Source organism: Bidens hawaiensis, unplaced genomic scaffold (assembly GCF_021521415.1).
Source record: "Bidens hawaiensis isolate Kalapana, Puna unplaced genomic scaffold, B.hawaiensis_p1.1 tig00052606_1, whole genome shotgun sequence".
NCBI lineage: Eukaryota > Viridiplantae > Streptophyta > Magnoliopsida > Asterales > Asteraceae > Bidens > Bidens hawaiensis.
Window position 1 is genome coordinate 23,310 of NW_027499474.1, and position 17,849 is coordinate 41,158.

At 35.8% G+C, this 17,849-nt stretch overlaps 3 protein-coding genes across 4 annotated transcripts; 1 reads left to right on the forward strand and 2 right to left on the reverse strand.

The window, feature by feature from the left end:
- The first annotated feature begins 1,234 nt into the window (after positions 1–1,234).
- LOC143599743 (uncharacterized) lies at positions 1,235–2,079 on the forward strand. Its single transcript, XM_077077627.1, has 2 exons — positions 1,235–1,443; positions 1,491–2,079. The coding sequence occupies exons 1-2, from the start codon at positions 1,235–1,237 to the stop codon at positions 2,077–2,079; spliced, it is 798 nt and encodes a 265-aa protein (XP_076933742.1).
- A 6,388-nt stretch (positions 2,080–8,467) lies between these two features.
- LOC143599735 (thymidylate kinase-like) lies at positions 8,468–9,877 on the reverse strand. The gene is made up of 5 exons (XM_077077620.1): positions 9,617–9,877; positions 9,325–9,436; positions 9,183–9,242; positions 8,990–9,094; positions 8,468–8,620 (listed from the first exon to the last, which is right to left on the reverse strand). The coding sequence occupies exons 1-5, from the start codon at positions 9,868–9,870 to the stop codon at positions 8,504–8,506; spliced, it is 648 nt and encodes a 215-aa protein (XP_076933735.1). The 5' UTR covers positions 9,871–9,877; the 3' UTR covers positions 8,468–8,503.
- Positions 9,878–13,093: 3,216 nt separating this feature from the next.
- On the reverse strand, positions 13,094–17,528 carry LOC143599741 (lysine histidine transporter 2-like). Of its 2 annotated transcripts, none has more exons than XM_077077623.1 (8): positions 17,370–17,528; positions 15,732–15,889; positions 14,526–14,912; positions 13,891–14,284; positions 13,692–13,797; positions 13,528–13,619; positions 13,386–13,454; positions 13,094–13,278 (listed from the first exon to the last, which is right to left on the reverse strand). In XM_077077623.1, the coding sequence occupies exons 1-8, from the start codon at positions 17,427–17,429 to the stop codon at positions 13,180–13,182; spliced, it is 1,365 nt and encodes a 454-aa protein (XP_076933738.1). In that variant the 5' UTR covers positions 17,430–17,528; the 3' UTR covers positions 13,094–13,179. The 2 variants fall into 2 exon arrangements, with proteins under 2 accessions (XP_076933738.1, XP_076933739.1); XM_077077624.1 differs by lacking the exon at positions 17,370–17,528 and adding an exon at positions 16,780–16,924 and having other exon boundaries at positions 13,095–13,278.
- Between the last annotated feature and the right edge of the window lie 321 nt (positions 17,529–17,849).

Genomic DNA, 17,849 nt, shown 5'->3' on the forward strand with positions numbered 1-17,849 from the left:
AACAATGTTTGTTAGTAATTTAATAGACCGAGAGGCAACTTGGTTAAAAGACTGAGGGACTTAAAGTGAAGGGAAAAGTCGACGTCAAGGGGTTAAATGGGCTAAATCCCTCCGTATATTCATATCAGTAACGTTTATTATTTATTACAATATAACATTTATGTACAATATCTTTAATTCAACTTCACAAAACAAGGATTATACATTTCTTATGAATTACATACTCAATTGTAAACTAGGTTATTTTTAACCATATGCATGTAGTTGATCTCTTGTATATGCATACATGATCCAACATTTGAAACTAGGCTTCTACATTAGATTGGAATTCGTCATCCATGTGTGAATGTAATCTGTTTACTCAAATTTGAACTTTTTAAACTAAATTTGAACTAAAATCAAATTAGAATTAAAAAATTGTTCAAATTCGATTCGACAATAAGAATTATTAATGTAATATGATACGAGAGGACATACACTCTACTTCAATTTAGGGTTAGAGATCTTAAGTGACAAAGACGTGTTGTGACTTGTGAGGAGCAACAACATGACTAAGTTAGGGACTTAGGGTTTTGGTAATGAGACGATATCTTTTTTTTTTGAACGACAAATTTCATTAAAAATGACTAGTAAGGCGCTAGAAGCCACAAAAACAAACGATAAAACTTACAATGAGTGATGAGACGATATCTCACATGTCAATGTTAAGAGCTCGCTTCCGACTCCTAAGTGAAAAGACAAAACATACTGAATACGAAATTACCAACACTATTACTTTTTAGATGGATAATAAACTCGGTTCGGTTAAAAATATAAATTCCAATTTTATTCGTATACAAAAGCCATATTTGAATATGTTGGTAAGCTGGGTAGGAAATTTATAACATAAACCGAAATCAAACGAAAAATTCATTTAATATTTTGAAACTTGAAAATATTTGGTTATTTTAAATATTGTAATAAAAATAAACAACGGTAATAATATACAACTTTATATATATGGTAAGAATGTAAATAAACCATCAAACAAATCTCCACTTGATATCCTGATTTAAATTTTAATCTTGATCATCACCGACTTTAAAACCATATATAAAACCATCTATTCTGATCACATAATTACAATATTAATATAGCAATTGCGGTCAAACGTTCACGTAAACAACAACCCGAAACCCAGATAATCAAACCCCTCAAAAGATTACGTCTTGAAGAACAAGAACCAAACGCAACAATGGCGGACCGGCTTTCGACGTTACCCGAAGACCTGCAGCTTCGTATTCTTTCGTCTCTTGACACCAAACTCGCCTTTCAAACCTGTTGCTGTCGAAAACATGGTCTTCTAAATGGACTCATGTTTCTGTTCTCGACTTCAACTCCCAAGAGTTTTAAGAATGTCAATGTGTTCGATAAGTTCTTTTACGGTGTGTTATCGGTCCCTCGGTCGGCCCGTTGGTTAGAATAATCTTCAGACGTGATAATGTATGCAGCGCCAAGATTTTAAAGAAGGTTTTCGATTACGCGTTTAAACAAGGCGTTGAAGAACTCGACGTTAGTATTGAAAAGACTAGAAAAGAAACGGGTTGGCCGATGATCATGTCACGTACTGCTTCATGGGATTCGTTAAAAAGTTTGAAACTCCAAAGCTACAAAGAAAACATCTGTTGTTCGTATTTGGGACCAAGATCCGGATATTTCAAGAATATGGAAAGTTTACATCTCCGAAAGGCTGTTATTACGGATCTTGATCCGTTCTCTGGGTTTCCCGCGTTGAAGAAGTTGAAATTGGTCTTTTGTGAACTTGAAACAGATGATTATGCTTTGAACATACACGCTCCGCATCTCTCGGAGCTAACAGTTTCGTACCACTACCAGTATGTCAACCGGTGTAACCTCACGACTCCAAACCTTAAATATTTCGAGTTTCGGGGTGGTAACTTTCCGCGGTTTGAAACTACAGGCGGTCTTATTCATGGCCTTGACACGGTGATTGTCGAATACACCGCTCGTTGCAGAAAACCGGAAGAGAAGAAGTTGTTTGATGACCTGATGATATATGTTTCTCAATGTTTTATGTAATGTGAAGTCGCTTACATTATACTCGTCTGTGGTTCATATCCTCTGGTTGTTTCTGTTAAACGAGACGATATTTAAGGGCGGTTCGGTAAATCTCATGGGGTGGCTTGGAGGAGATTTAAATAATAATTCGTTTATTATTTATTAATAAGTTTGTCTTATTTTTATTAAGTTAGTCTTATCCTAAAACATGTTTGAGTTAGATTCAAATTGTGTATTTGAATATGAGTAGGACTCGAATCAAGGGTGTTATATAAACCCTTGGTTCACATAGGTTTATTAAGTTTTTTCGTGTGTCGTTTTCTTAATAATATTGGAGTTAATTTGTTCGTCAAAGATTCTAAGTCCACTGTGATTGCAAGTTGAATAAAGTGCAGCCCATCCAAGTTTTTTGTTCTCTATTTGTTTACTGTACGTACAGAAGCAATAAAAGAGAGGAAGAAGAATATTAATATTATCCTTTGTTGATTCGTATCACAAGAAAAAAAAAGGAACAGATTCCAGAAGAAGCAAAATTTGGTTTCTTGTTTTGCAGACCAATTCAAGATCAGTTCTTGAATATTAGTCAACTCTGCTTGTGTCAAATTCAACAAGTGGCATCAGTCACCAAACGTCAGTACGTAATCGAGTTTAGTCGATCGGAGTGGTGAGAAAAGAAGCCGACGAAGAAGGAAACGATGGCCGATACGTCGTTTGTTGCCGGAATCAAGCGTTTGAACCAAACTAATTACCGGGTTTAGTCGACATGTGTTATGTCATACCTTCAAGGTCAGGACCTTTGGGAGGTAACCAACGGAACCGAAACGCAGGTGCCAAGAAACGACACCGGAGGTGCCATCGGGAAGTGGCGAGTAAAAGTCGGGAGAGCTTTGTTCGTGTTAAAAGCAACAGTCGAAGAGGAGATGTTAGATCACTTTCAAGAATCCGAAACACCGAAGCATGCATGGGATATTCTTGAACGACTATTCACGAAGAAAAACGACACCCGATAACAACTTCTTGAAAACGAGTTGCTTTCGGTTACTCAGAAAGATATGACGATTCCAAAGTACTTCCATAAAGTGAAATCGCTTTGTCGCGAGATTGCCGATTTAGATCAGCAATCAAGGATCGGAGACGCGAGGATGAAACGGATTATTATTCACGGTTTGAGGCCGGAATTTCAGTCGTTTGTCGCTGTTGTTCAGGGTTGGCCGACTCAACCGTCGCTCTCGGAATTTGAAAATTTATTATCCGAACAGGAATCCTTAGCCAAACAGATGGCCGGTGTGTCGGTCTCCGCTGTACCGAAGCAAGAAAACGAGGTGTTGTTTGTGGGCAAAGGAAAAGGAAAGTTCAAACCCAACCACGGTTACAACAAAAAGAAACCGTGGGATCGAAATAAACCCGAGGAACAAAACCAACAGGAAGGAAGCGTTGATCGAAATAATTGGAACCGCAATAAAAAGGGTAAACGTCCGTCGTTTAAAACTTTTAAGTGTTATAATTGTGGCATGCGAGGGCACATCGCAAAGTATTGTACAACGAGTGCAACTGAAGAAGGAAACACCGCGACAACGCAAAATCGAACTGAAGAGCCTTGGGATGTCGAGGCCCATTATGCCGGAATTGGAGAAGTTCATGCGTTAACGGCTACGGTAAAACCCTCTTTAAATTTATTAAATGATTGGATTGTGGCTTCGGGTTGTTCGAATCATTTAACGGGTGAAAAGGAGCGGTTAAAGAACCCGGTTAAGTACGAGGGTAATCAGGTGGTATTTATAGCCGATGATTCGCGACACGGCATAGCTCATATCTGTGAGGTTGATCTCTCACCAGATTCTGAGGAAAGCGGTTTTGTTCTTAAAAACGTGTTTCATGTTCCCGGTATGAAAAAGAACCTGTTGTCGGTTCCTCAAATCACCGACACCGGACGATATGTTCTGTTCGGGCCAAACGAGGTGAGTATTTTTGATAAGTTCGAAACTAAATCCATACCGGTGGTTCAAGGGAGAAAGAAATACTCGGTTTATGTATTGTCTGCCGGGACTTCGTACGTTAATAAGGTGAAAAGGAATCTAAACGCAGATCTGTGGCATCAACGTTTAAGCCACGTCTGGTATGATAAACTTCAATTAATCGTGAAAAAGAAGTTGGTGGCGGGAATACCCGAACTCGAAGTAAAAACGGATGTGGTGTGTGGCGGTTGTCAGTTTGGAAAGGCTCATAAGCAACCGTTTGAGAATTCTAGTTATAGAGCTAAAGTCCCTCTCGAGCTAGTTCATACCGATGTGTTCGGTCCGGTGAAACAATCGTCAATTAAAGGTATGAGTTACATGATATCATTTATTGATGATTATTCGAAATATTTGTGGGTATATTTCATGAAAGAGAAATCCGAGGCGTTTGAACGCTTCAAAGACTTCAAGTTAGAAGCCGAACGGGATCTAAAGAGAAGCATCGAGTGTCTTCGTTCCGATAACGGAGGCGAATATACATCCCGTGAATTTTCTTTGTTTCTAAAAGAAAATATAATTAAACGCCAACTAACGTGTTCTAATACTCCCTAGCAAAACGGGGTTTTGGAGAGAAAGAATCGCACCCTAACCGACATGATCGGAAGCATGATGCACAACAAAAATGTACCGGGGAGATTTTGGCGGAGGCAATGAGTACCGTTGCGTTTATAAGTAACCGATTGCCACAATAAGGAATGGGATACGTGTTACCATACGAGAAGATGTTCAAAATCCAACTGAATGTTAGTTACTTTCGAGTCTTTGGATGCGTGTGCTACGTGTTCATCCCGGGGCATCTCAGACACAAGTTGGAGAAAAAGGCAACGAGATGTATTTTTGTTGGTTACGATAATGAAAAGAAAGGGTGGCGATGTTGTGAGCCGAGTACCGGGCGAATTATGTGTCTCGGGACATAATATTTGATGAAAACTCATCATGGTGGTCACCAAGTAACGAAGTCTTACCCGACACACATGACTTACAAAAAGAGTATGATGAGTATGTTACGGTTCAGGTTGGTGGCAACGATCTAGAAGAACAATCTGAACAAACACTTAACATCGAACCTGTTTCAGGAACACGAAACGGGCCACGTTCTGATCCATGGCGAACCGGGTCGTTAGTTAGTCAAACAAACGGTCAAACCAGCACCTCAGCTGTACCAGTTAATACCGAAGGAGATGTACCGGCTGTCCGGAGGTCTGAACGAGTCAGAAAACAGAACCCGAAGTATGCAAATGTCGCCTTACTTGTTAGTCAAGAAATCGAACCCGAGACGGTAGAACAAGCTGTACGAGATCCTAAGTGGATGGAAGCAATGAAGCAAGAGTTAGATGTTTTAACCAGTAACGAGACCTTGCATCTTGTTCCGAAGCCGGGTGATGTAAAACCGATTTCGTGTAAGTGGGTTTTTAAAATTAAAAGACGAGCTGACAGGTCGATAGAAAGATATAAGGCTCGACTAGTCGCACGGGGTTTTTCACAAGAGTACGGGATCGATTATGAAGATACGTTTAGTCCCGTAGCTAAACTCGTTTCGGTTCGAGTAATTTTAACAATTGCCGCGTGCAAAGGTTGGGATTTATGGCAAATGGATGTTAGTAATGCGTTTTTGTATGGTGATTTGGATCGTATAATATACATGGATCAGCCGGGAGGTTTTGTAAGTCAAAATTTTCCTAACTATGTTTGTCAGTTAAAGAAAGCAATTTACGGCTTAAAATAGTCACCGCGGGCCTGGTTTGGTAAGATTGGTGAGTTTTTGGAACTCAACGGATTTGTTCCTACAATAGCCGATACCAGCGTGTTCGTCCGAGCCGAAGGAGACAAGACCGCCGTTGTCCTCGTTTATGTCGACGACTTAATTATAACCGGTGATTTAGTCTACGTGGTGGAGCAGTTGAAAACGAATCTGTGCACTCGTTTTTTCATGAAAGACTTGGGAAAATTAAAGCACTTTTTGGGTCTTGAGCTCGAGTACGAGAATGATGGGTTTATACTTCACCAAAATCGGTATGTCGTTAATCTTTTGGTGAAATTCGGTTTGGAAAGTTGCAAACCGATACGTGTACCCATGGAACCAAACGGGCCTCTTCGAGCCGAAGAAGGAAAAGAGTTGGAAGAAGTAACCATGTATAGGCAAATAATTGGAAGTCTTATTTATTTGACCTTGACTCGACCCGACATTGCGTATGTCGTTGGTGTGCTTAGTAGATTCGTTCAAGCTCCAAGAAAACCGCGCCTTGAAGCTGCTCGGTTAGTGTTGCGGTATGTGAAGTCGACTCCAAGTTATGGTGTTAAGTTTAAGAGGGAGTCGAGTATGGAATTAATCGGGTTTAGCGATGCCGATTATGCTAAAGATCCGGACACGAGACGGTGTACTACCAGGTATATATTCTTGATTGGTTCAAGTGTTGTTACATGGTGCAGCAAAAGGCAACCTACCGTATCACTTTCGACTACCGAGGCGGAGTATCGGGCCGCGACTATGGCTGCGCAAGAGTGCGTGTGGCTGGTTCGTTTTCTAAACGAGTTAAATCAAGGTAAGAACGAGAAGGTAACCTTGTTTGGGGATAATGTGTCTTCAATCTTATTGGCTAAGAATCCCACGTTTCATGCGCGTACGAAACATATTGAAGTTCATTATCACTTTATTCGTGAAAAAGTGTTAAATGGAGAAATTGATTTTAAATATGTTAACACGTTGGAGCAAGCTGCTGATATGTTCACAAAGAGTTTGCCAAAAGAGAAGCTAGTGAAGTTTTGTACTCGTTTGGGAATGAAGGAAGCAAATATCGAGAGGGAGTGTTAAACGAGACGATATTTAAGGGCGGTTCGGTAAATCTCATGGGGTGGCTTGGAGGAGATTTAAATAATAATTCGTTTATTATTTATTAATAAGTTTGTCTTATTTTTATTAAGTTAGTCTTATCCTAAAACATATTTGAGTTAGATTCAAATTGTGTATTTGAATACGAGTAGGACTCGAATCAAGGGTGTTATATAAACCCTTGGTTCACATAGGTTTATTAAGTTTTTTCGTGTGTCGTTTTCTTAATAATATTGGAGTTAATTTGTTCGTCAAAGATTCTAAGTCCACTGTGATTGCAAGTTGAATAAAGTGCAGCCCATCCAAGTTTTTTGTTCTCTATTTGTTTACTGAACTTACAGAAGCAATAAAAGAAAGGAAGCAGAATATTAATATTATCCTTTGTTGATTCGTATCACAAGAAAAAAAAAAGAACAGATTCCAGAAGAAGCAAAATTTGGTTTCTTGTTTTGCAGACCAATTCAAGATCAGTTCTTGAATATTAGTCAACTCTGCTTGTGTCAAATTCAACAGTTTCCAGACGAGTTGGCGACTCGGTGCTCGCTGTTATGGGATTTGAAGAGTTTGAGGGTGGATTTGAGTCTTTTCTATGAGCAGAAGTTGTTTGACGGCAGGTGTAGGTCGTGGAGTGAAGCGTTAATACATGTTTCACGCGTGAAAGGTTACTTGCTACAGAAGTCATCCGATGTCAAGTGCACCATAATAGAGCCTGATGCTCCGGATGCACAACATGAATGCTCAAACACGGATGAATGCAATCGTAGGTTCAATACAATATTTCATCTTGGTTGAAGTGTTGAACCTTAGCTACTGTTATTATTTGTGTTACGTTATTGTTATACATGATATCTAGTTCCTTATTTGTGCACTTTTAGCTAAAAACAAGCATGGTTATGGTTTCATCGATGGTAGTTTAATTTGTCCATACTTGATGCTTTAGTTAAAAGAAATTGCATAAAGTTGTAGTTCTTAATTGTGGAATACTTTTTTGTTTCATACTGTAGTTAAATTTGTTACTTGAGGCTTATATTTATATTGAAATCGTATAAATAAAGTTGTTACGAAAGTTATCTCATTAAGTCAGGATAAGTGGTGAACTGAATAGATTGGTCGGAACAATCAAATATGTCTAAATGGAGTGAATAAAACATATCAAATGACAGATAATTTATTCGGTTATGTATGCACCGGTTTTTATTGATTGTTCATGAAACAAGTAACTATTATGAGATATCCAAAACAATTATTAGCTTTTATATTGCTGTTAAACTGTGACCTTATTATTAATATTATTATAATTAGTAGTAGTTTTTATATAACTGTTAAACTTTGATTTCCTTTATTTTGCTTCATACACATGTACTTAGAGCCGAGGGTCTCTCTGGAAGCCACCTCTTTATTCCTTTGGATAGAGGTACGGTGTGCCTACATCCCACCCTCCCCAGACCCTACCTATAGCTTTGCTGTCGGTGGGATTTTACTGGGTATGATTGATTGATTGATATAATTTAAATAAGCACGAGTAGCTTGTAAAAGTTGAGTGACATAATTAGATAGTGTCCAAATTCCTCTTTAACATTTCCCTCAACAGCATTTGAAACTAAGACAGCCAAAGCTCAGAAATCGGTTTGCCGTTTTGACAAGACTTGACACAGTCCAGCACACTCTCTTTCAATTGTTTTTCAACATCTTCCATTGGTTGGCATGCATCTATTATCTGTGATGTGATCACAAATACAGTTGAATCACCATCAATAATTAGTTAAGTTATGCCAGCATATTCATCGGATACTATTAAAGGGTGTGTTTGGCATTGCTTATAAAAAAAGGCTAGAGAAGACAGTGTTTGGATGTGATGCAAATGTTAAAAGTTGCTATGATCTAATAATTGGTTGCTTGGGCATTTGTTCCATCATTTATACATTTGCATTGTAGACAACACCTAGTTTTGTTGACTACTAAATAATCATGTTATTAAAATCGGCCTCACTGTTTCCAAACTCGAGAAACTGGTTTGTCTTTAAAACACAGTGCCAAACGCCACCAAGTTGTGGCAATACCAAATGTTCTCAAACAAATTGATTACCTTCCATGACGGACCACTAAGTTTCTTATAATACTGAGCAACACTCTTCTGAAACTCCAGTTTCTCATATCTCTCACCTCCATAACCACCTCTTTCAGCAGCTTTCTATAAGATTCAACAATTGAGAAAATCATGAGATAGAAACGAGATATATTATTACAAAGTTTATTAACAAAAGACGGAGAAAAAGTACTTCTGGAGGTATCTCAAGGTATGCCACCAAATCAGGTGCCAGCAGTCCCACCTCTGGAGCCTGCATATCAGTAACAATCATGTTTTCGAAGCTCAATAGCAATTAAAAAGAAAGACCAAAATGGATTAAAACAAAGTCTCACCTTACACCATTCAATATCTAAACCTTTGGCAGATGAGAAAGCCACCCCTGAATAAGAATATCGGTCAACAATCAAGGAAGTGCCACTTTTTAGCTTAGCCTCCATCAATGATCTGAAATTCATGAGTTAAAAAAATCCATAAAAAACATGAAGAATACATATAATCATATCAGTTTAAAAATGAAAAACCCAAGATATTAAACGCTTTTTAACATACAAATACGCACTCTCACACTTTTTACTACATAGATTACAAGTAAAAAAGGACATGACGAAAAAGACCAAACTATACCTTTTCTCCCAACGATTTGCACTAAAAAGAAGATGAATTGTGTGATCATCCAACTGAGATTGATTAGAAAGATACGATGATATCATTTTCCCCACAGCAGTATCTCTATCTGGAAACCGCCATGATTCTACCGGATGACCGAGACCATTCAAGTATGAAACAAGCCTGCCAGACTGTGAGGTCTTCCCACTTCTATCCAAACCTTCTAGAACAATAAGAGCACCTCTTGCATTACTCTGAAGATTATTTTCCATGTGAACTCTTCTGCAGCAAGAAAGATATTTGTTTAACAAAACTAACAAAAATGGTATAAACAAGTCGAACATGTGGCCCAAAATTGGTCAGAAAGCATATTGTTAGCAAGTATTAGTTTTTATGTTGAAAAAAAGTGGAGTGTTAACCAAAATGATGCATAAATTATACACTAAAAGTAATATTAACTTACAAAAGCTTAGTCAGAGTGAAATGGGAAGCATGCATGTTCTCCGAACCCCACAACTGAATTTATATAAAACATTTCGTCTTCAGAGAAGTGAAAACTACTTTAAATTACACTTGTTAAACAAACATAAAGTGGCCATAAATGATGCAGTTTCGGAAGCAATCAAATCACTCAAGAACACATGATAATCAAAGACGATAATCGAACCAAGGGTTCAACAAAGTTCTTATAATTTATTTTCAACCAAAAACTAATTACTATTTCATTCCATAGCTCAAAAATTAACAAACCAAATAAAAGATAAAACTTAGCAAACTAGAGATAAAGATAAAAACAAATAAAAGATTAAAAATTTAAGTAGTAGATAATCTTGGATGCTCCTGCATCATAAATGATAGCAAATTCACAGTAATAATCAAATGGCTCAAGAACAAATATGGTTTTTATTCAAATAACCCAAACCGAAAGCTTCGGTCGGCAGGCTTCACGCTTACAATTCTTTAATCAAAACATAATCAAATAACTATACAATAAACCTTATAGATCTCTTTATACTAGATAGATAATAAATGAACTAAAAAACAAAATAAACTACGATATTTAATTTTTAAATAATAATAATAGTAAAAGATATATGCAATTTGAATTCAAATTGCCTAACTTAACTATTCGAGCAAACTTTACTACTGGTTAACTATCTCCCCAACTGATGAACTAATTAGCTACATCATATTTGCTAAACCTATCATGTAAATAACACCAACTTCTCTCTGTGACAATTTGTCAAACAGCTGGTGGGCACTATATGAAACTTATTAATAACTCCCAGATCCAAAACTCACGAACGGATCAAACAATTAAATGAACAAAAACTCGATTCCAAGGACAAATTTCATATAAGTCTCTCTGTGACAATTTGTCAAACACCTGATAGGCACTATGTGAAACGTATTAATAACTCACAGAACGGGTCAAACAATTAAGTGAAAAGGAATTCGATACAAAGGAAAATTTTCATATAATTCTCTGTGTGACAATTTGTCAAACACCTGGTGGGCACTATATGAAACTTATTTATTAACTTCCAGATCCAAAATTAACTAACGGAACAAACAATTAAGCGAACAAGAACTCGATATCAAGGACAGATTACATACGATTCAACAGCAAATAAGCAAAGACAAGCCAATGAATTAATTGATTCGTAATTACCAGCTGTGAACGTGTGAAATCAATATACAAGAGCCTGAACCCTAATTTGAATTGAAGAGTGAAAAAAGCATATCAATTGTGAGAATTAACAGCTGTGAACGTGTTTGAAACCGTTTTGTAGTTGAGGAATTTAATTTTTTGTCTGCTATTGAATGTGGCGCCAAATTCTCAAGAGATTGGCGGGAGAGTTGTAGATGAAAAGAAAAAGAAAAAGAGAGTGATTAAATAGATTTAATTTATTTATTTGAGAACAAACATCACTATGGTGCCTGATTGTGACTTGTGACAGCCGGTGATGAGCATAAGTTAAAGGTGATATAGTTGTTGACGACGGCTAAGGAATAGACAGTTATTTTATTTAAATACGTAACACGAGTCGAAACAGAAAGACCCATAAATCCTAACAAGTAATGAAAAATGCAAGCTAATGTTTTTAAACAACGATTAATGTTTTAACAATAAACATAGCAAAAGTACATTATTGATATCAAATATTGTAACAGCTAACGCCTAATCGATGGTTCGTCAACAACGGGCATGCTGGTGGTGGTCGGCGGATTGGCTAGCGCTTGCTCAGGGGTCGTCCGCCTCTTGTCGATTTTCACCAAAGGAGCGAGTTGGGCAATAATCCAATTGGCCGTCATTGTTTTTGTTTTTGTTCTTTTTTAGTTTTCATATTTAGTTTGAGCTTAGTAGCTAAATGGATTATGAATAAAAAATTTTTGAGATATATAAAAGTTTTTGGCGTCCAAATATTTCAGGCCTCCACCAACCGTCCGGCTCGCACTACCCTAGGGCGTTAATGGTATTTTTGTTTTCGTGATTTGGTCATTTTCGTTACTTTCTTTTAAAAAGATTTTTCCTTACATCGTTCTTCCTGGTTTCATAATCTTGTCGTTTTCATCCACTGGAATGCATGATAGCGTGGCTTGATTCCAAAAACATATGATAACTGGTCTATTGCAAACTTCCTGGACTTGCAGAGGCGAATTATGTGCCGGAATATTATAGACAACATTGTGGATCTGATGTGGAGTTTTAGAAGGATTATGCCAAAGCATGGTTGATATTTGACCTCCTTAAGTCTCATGTTGTTGCACATTAATTTGACTTCCTTGCCGTTGTTAGACTTGCGTGTGCTAACTGTAATCCTCTTGGCAATGATGTTCATGTCATGGTCCTTCAGTTTCTTGAGCAAAAATGGAAGCCGATTACTTCTCTTACTTTAACTTGTTTGTACCTAGTGTTCCAATACATATCCATTACTTCTCTTACTTTAACCAACGGATTCAGTTATTATTGTAACGACCGGTCCTTCATACAAATCAATATTCTAACCACTACGCTTTATGATGTTTGGGTTTTGCATTCCATTACTAACATGGTATACGAGATAAAACCTAAAACGCACACAAATAACGTAGCTTTGGAAGTAGAAATTGTTGAATTTGCAAGATGATGATCAAGTTTAATCGAGTACACAACTCGCGAACACAGGGGCTGAACAAACTGTTTTGTTTGACACTTTTTATTATCAAAGAAAGTAAGATACAAACTAATGAAAAATAACTCAAACTATTTAAAGACACACCTAACTTGACCTACAAGAAAATAAACCAATTTGAAACAAACTCAAATACCAAATTTGAATCTGATCATTATCTAACTATTAACTAAATGACCCTTGAACTTTAGCGATCTCCTCCTTCCACCCCTCGAGATCGGACCGTACCTCCTTATTCAACATTGCTCGTTTTAACAGAAATGACAAAAGAAATCAATTTGAAGTCTCATCAGTTCTGATCTAAACATTGTAGTCTTAAAAAGTAAATAAAGTCCGACAAGCTACTCCGACTTCTCTAAAATTTGTGCGAAGTCTCAGCCCGTGCAATCTACTAACATCTCAAACTTAACTAAAAGATTTATAGTGTTTCGAATCAATAATGATCTGTCTCAACCCTCCGATAGGCGACAGCACCATAATAATGACTCCAATTACAATGCATAGCTGCAAACACAAACACAAACACAAACACAAACACAAAGCCAATGTCAATGAAAATGATTATCAAATATTAAATAGAAAAATGTGTTTGGGATAATATTGTTACATACCCAATTAATAAGCCAACTTAAGCCCCATTTCTTTGGTTTACATATTATAAGCCAGATGATACAAGGTAGCTGAAACATTAAGATCAAAGTTAGAAAACTATAACACGGTTAGAGAGGTTGCTTCTAACGAAAAATTGCTTACGAAATATGATGTAGGGGCAAAGGCGAATCCTCCAAAGAAGCCTAGAAGTCCACCAAAATATGGGACTAAAATGCCAACCATCATTGTAAAGGCTGCAACCAAAGCAATAATTTAATAAACTAAAATGATGGAATAATAATTAAAACAACTTACGATTTACTTACCGACGTATAGGTTCCTTGTGATGAATCGAAGCATAAAGCTAGGCTTGAACTTCAATTTCTTGACCAACACGGTTTCCATCATATCAAATACTGGCATTGCAAAAACCTAAAAGAAAAAACAAAAGTGCTTGGTAACTATATATATATGTCAGCAACATATATATAGTGATATATATATATATATATATAGAATATGAACCTGATAACTTCCAATAACATGAATCACCACAAACATATTTGCCGCTGCAATGAGCCACACAGGCTTCTCCAAAGAGAGCATGACGTTATCCGCGACTTTGTTTCCATATGCCCAATACCCTGAAATGGCAACAGGAAAGTAACACCCGGCCACCACTAAGTAGGCAGCCAACACCCCCTTCCACATAGGGCCTTTTGAAGGCTTTTCCGGGGTTGAAGGAATGGTGGCTTGAATTTCCAACACTACATTGTGGCCCGCGTATGCAAAAGCCAATGCACCCATTCCATTAAAGAAGCTGAATATTTCTCCTGATCTCGAAGATTCTCTGTATCCGTAGTCTACGTTTGGTTGAACACCCTTGTTCACTGCAGCCACCCATGCGATTGTTGAGTAACTGCATGCAACATATATGTTGTGTCAGTTTGCACAATATCATGTTAACCAATGAGATCAGGTAACACGATACTTGCACGAGAGGTAGTCAAAGACTTATAGAGCACATCTCAAGTTTTTATTAATCTTTTTACACATTAAATAATATCTAAGTAATATTTATACATTTGAATCTCAAGGTTGCAAACGAGTATTGGTTGCTTACCCTGACTTGTTTGCAACCTGAGGTACATGTAACTTACGTGATGGACATAACTGCGGCGGCCAAAGAGATAGCAGTGATGGAATTAAAATTGGGAAGATGGGAAAGTAGAAATTGAACGGAAGCGAAAATCAGGATGAAATAGGTGAGCTTAATGTCCTTGCAGGGATCTTGACAAAGCAACTCATGAAATTTCTTGAGAGATTGACCTGCAGTGACCATATATACAATGTCACAACCGACTTCAACAATTAGTTGTTGTGGAACCACTATGAGAAGTCCAAGTTTTTTCCCAAAAGCATGTTGGCCTAGTTCATGGTATCGATCAAATCGTTTCCCGGGTATGATTTCATGCATCTCAACCAATTGCCATAATGTGTACGTAGTTAGAATCCATGACCCGAAGAGCATAGTTAAACCAGGACCCCTAAAATTCAAATTCAAGAAGTTTGGTCATTAATAATTAGAAGTGCAAATATATGCATCTTTTAAGATACATTACATCAAATGTCATTTTATATTCTTTTTTTTTACCCTGAATATGCATACATTGTTAAGCGACTGTGCAACACTTTAGTATTGTAGATGTTTATAAGTGCAAAATTGTTTCATTGTTTGTAAGTGTAGAGATTGAACATGCTTTTAAATGTGGAAACAATTTTTTTCCAATATTTGACAAAAATTTCTTTGACATTTTTTATAACATATGTAGAAGATGTTCTAATATAAAAACTCGTTTTTGTAAAAAAATAACTTATTTTAATATCTATTTACTTCTTATTTTATGGAATAACAGCTTATACATATGTTTATATGAAAAAACTTTGAAAAAAAGTAACGTATTATTAAGTTTTTAACATATATGTAAAACATATGGTTTCATAGTTCCCCAATAAACCCACCAACACGCACAAGATGCGAAAACCAAACCAACTATGTCGCGATAACAATTTTTAATTATATTTGATTCAGTCATGGTATATATGTGTATGAATAATCGAATTAACTTTATGAAGTTTTATATTTTGTCTCAAAATTATGATGAACATAAAAAACAACAATTAATTAAATTAACCAAAACCGGTTGATTTCAAAATCTAAAAACTAAAGTATAGGTTTGATCCATGCTCACTCTAATTTTTATTCTTGAAAAAAACTTGAAAATATTTCCATATCTACCAAAGTGGCATGTTTTTTTTTGGTGCAAAATGATGAGTAAAGAGAAAAAGATATGTGGAGAACTGACCATCCAAGATGGGATAGTGAATAGGGGAGACCAAGAACTCCGGCTCCAACCATGGCGGTAACGTTGTGAAAAGCTGAGTACCACCATTTTGCACTTCTTGAGGAAGTGATCGGAAGCCATTCGTCTATTTGTTTCTCTCTTTCAGTTCTGTTGTCAACCTATTTTACATGCATATATGATCATTGATACATGACAAAAACAAATTAAGTTAGTTAGTTCAAGAACACGCAACAATAAGTGTGCCTTCAAGTATCATATATTCTTCAATGTATTACAAGAGATTAATATAATAAATTATTTAAATTTGATATATAAACTACTCAACCTAGTTATTGTAATTGTAACTGTAGCAATAAGAAATTCAAAACCATTTAAGGATAATCAAAAAGTCTTAAATTTGCGTTTTGTTCTTGATTCATGTGAATAACAAATTCTAAATTTAATGCTAGTTAAATATATTTTTCCGAATGGCAATTAATGCTATTTATAACTATGCATTTATTTCTTCTTCCTGTTTTTCTTTTTAACACTTGTGCAATTCAATTAATTACAACACCTAAAAATATTAGCTTTATCATAATTTAAGGGAAAGACATGTATTTTAGATATCACACATTAAAGTTTGATCTTAGAAAATATCATATTTTGAATTTAAAAACAACCCAAAACAAAAACCAAAATGTTTAATACATAAATAGTTTGAAAAAATGTGGTATCTATCAAGTTTCGGTGACTTTCAAAATAAATCAAAAACACCTTGTCAACGACTTTCAAAAAAATCAAGTATCTTGTGTAAAAAGAGTACAATCCTCGAGAATCGTTTAAATTTTTTTAAACCAAATTTGAGAAAAAAATTCGGACATTAAGTTATAGGGTTTTGTTATTAGGTTTATATAATTAAATTTTTAAATAGGCTTATTGAGTTATTGTTTGGATTGCGTAATTTTTTAAATATAAAAATTATGAACTAGATAATTTTATTTAAACAGAATACATATTTTTTTCAAATATATATACACATACATAAATTATAAAATTTCAGACTTACCGAGGTGATAGGACTGCGAGCCGCCCCTCAAAGTCGGCTCTGGGTACAAATAAATTAGAAATAAACAATTTATCAATTCAAGCTCTTTGTTATCACCATTAATCTTTATGAACACTTCTCATAAATCCAAACCAGTAAATATTGCCCACAAATCACAACAAACCCATGTCAATATCAATATTAATATCAACCAAAAGTCACACCATGGAGATTGAATTTGTGTTTTTTAAATACATATATATTTTTTTAAATAAACTACCTCCACACTTCGTGGAGATTATTCGGATCTGATAACAGACTTAACAGAAAAACATATATTCGTAGCAGTCATACATAGGCCACTAAACCGATCGGTAAATTCAAATCACATTAATTCTCATATTGATCAAATCGTATAAACGGAGAAATAATAAATAACAGATCTAAAACAATATAACGTACGTTTTCTCAATATCACACGTATCAAAATTCAAAAGATCAATCAAACAAAAGCTACAAAATAAAATAAAAAAACGTATAACATTAATTAATCAAACGTAAAAACAATGACACAACGAATGAAACATGAAACAGGAGATTGAGAAAAGAACCTTGACGTCGTTACTGGTGGTGTCATCGTGGTTTTGATCCGTTGGAGCTCGTGTTCCCATGGCTGCAAAGAGAAAGATGAATGGATCTTATGGTGAAGAAAGAAAAAGAGAGTCTGTGTATGTGTGATTTTTTAGAGGAGATGTGTGGTATTTATAAACATTGATAGGGAGGGTGATGACAATAAATTATAGGATAATATTATTATAGTTATAAAAGAAATTAAGGGAGGTGATTTAGGTTGACTTATTGGATCATATTATCAATATTGAACCGGCAAAATAGGATAATAGTTATAAACTAAATAATAATGATAAATGTAAATTTACTTTTACGTTTTTTATATGGTAATGTACGTTTTCATTTATTTTCCTTATATTTCAGTTAGGTCGTGTATTAATTAGTTAACATATGATATGATATGATGGTTTACTTATAAACATGAATGTAAGGGTTAGGCTAAATGTTTGCTTGTCATACCT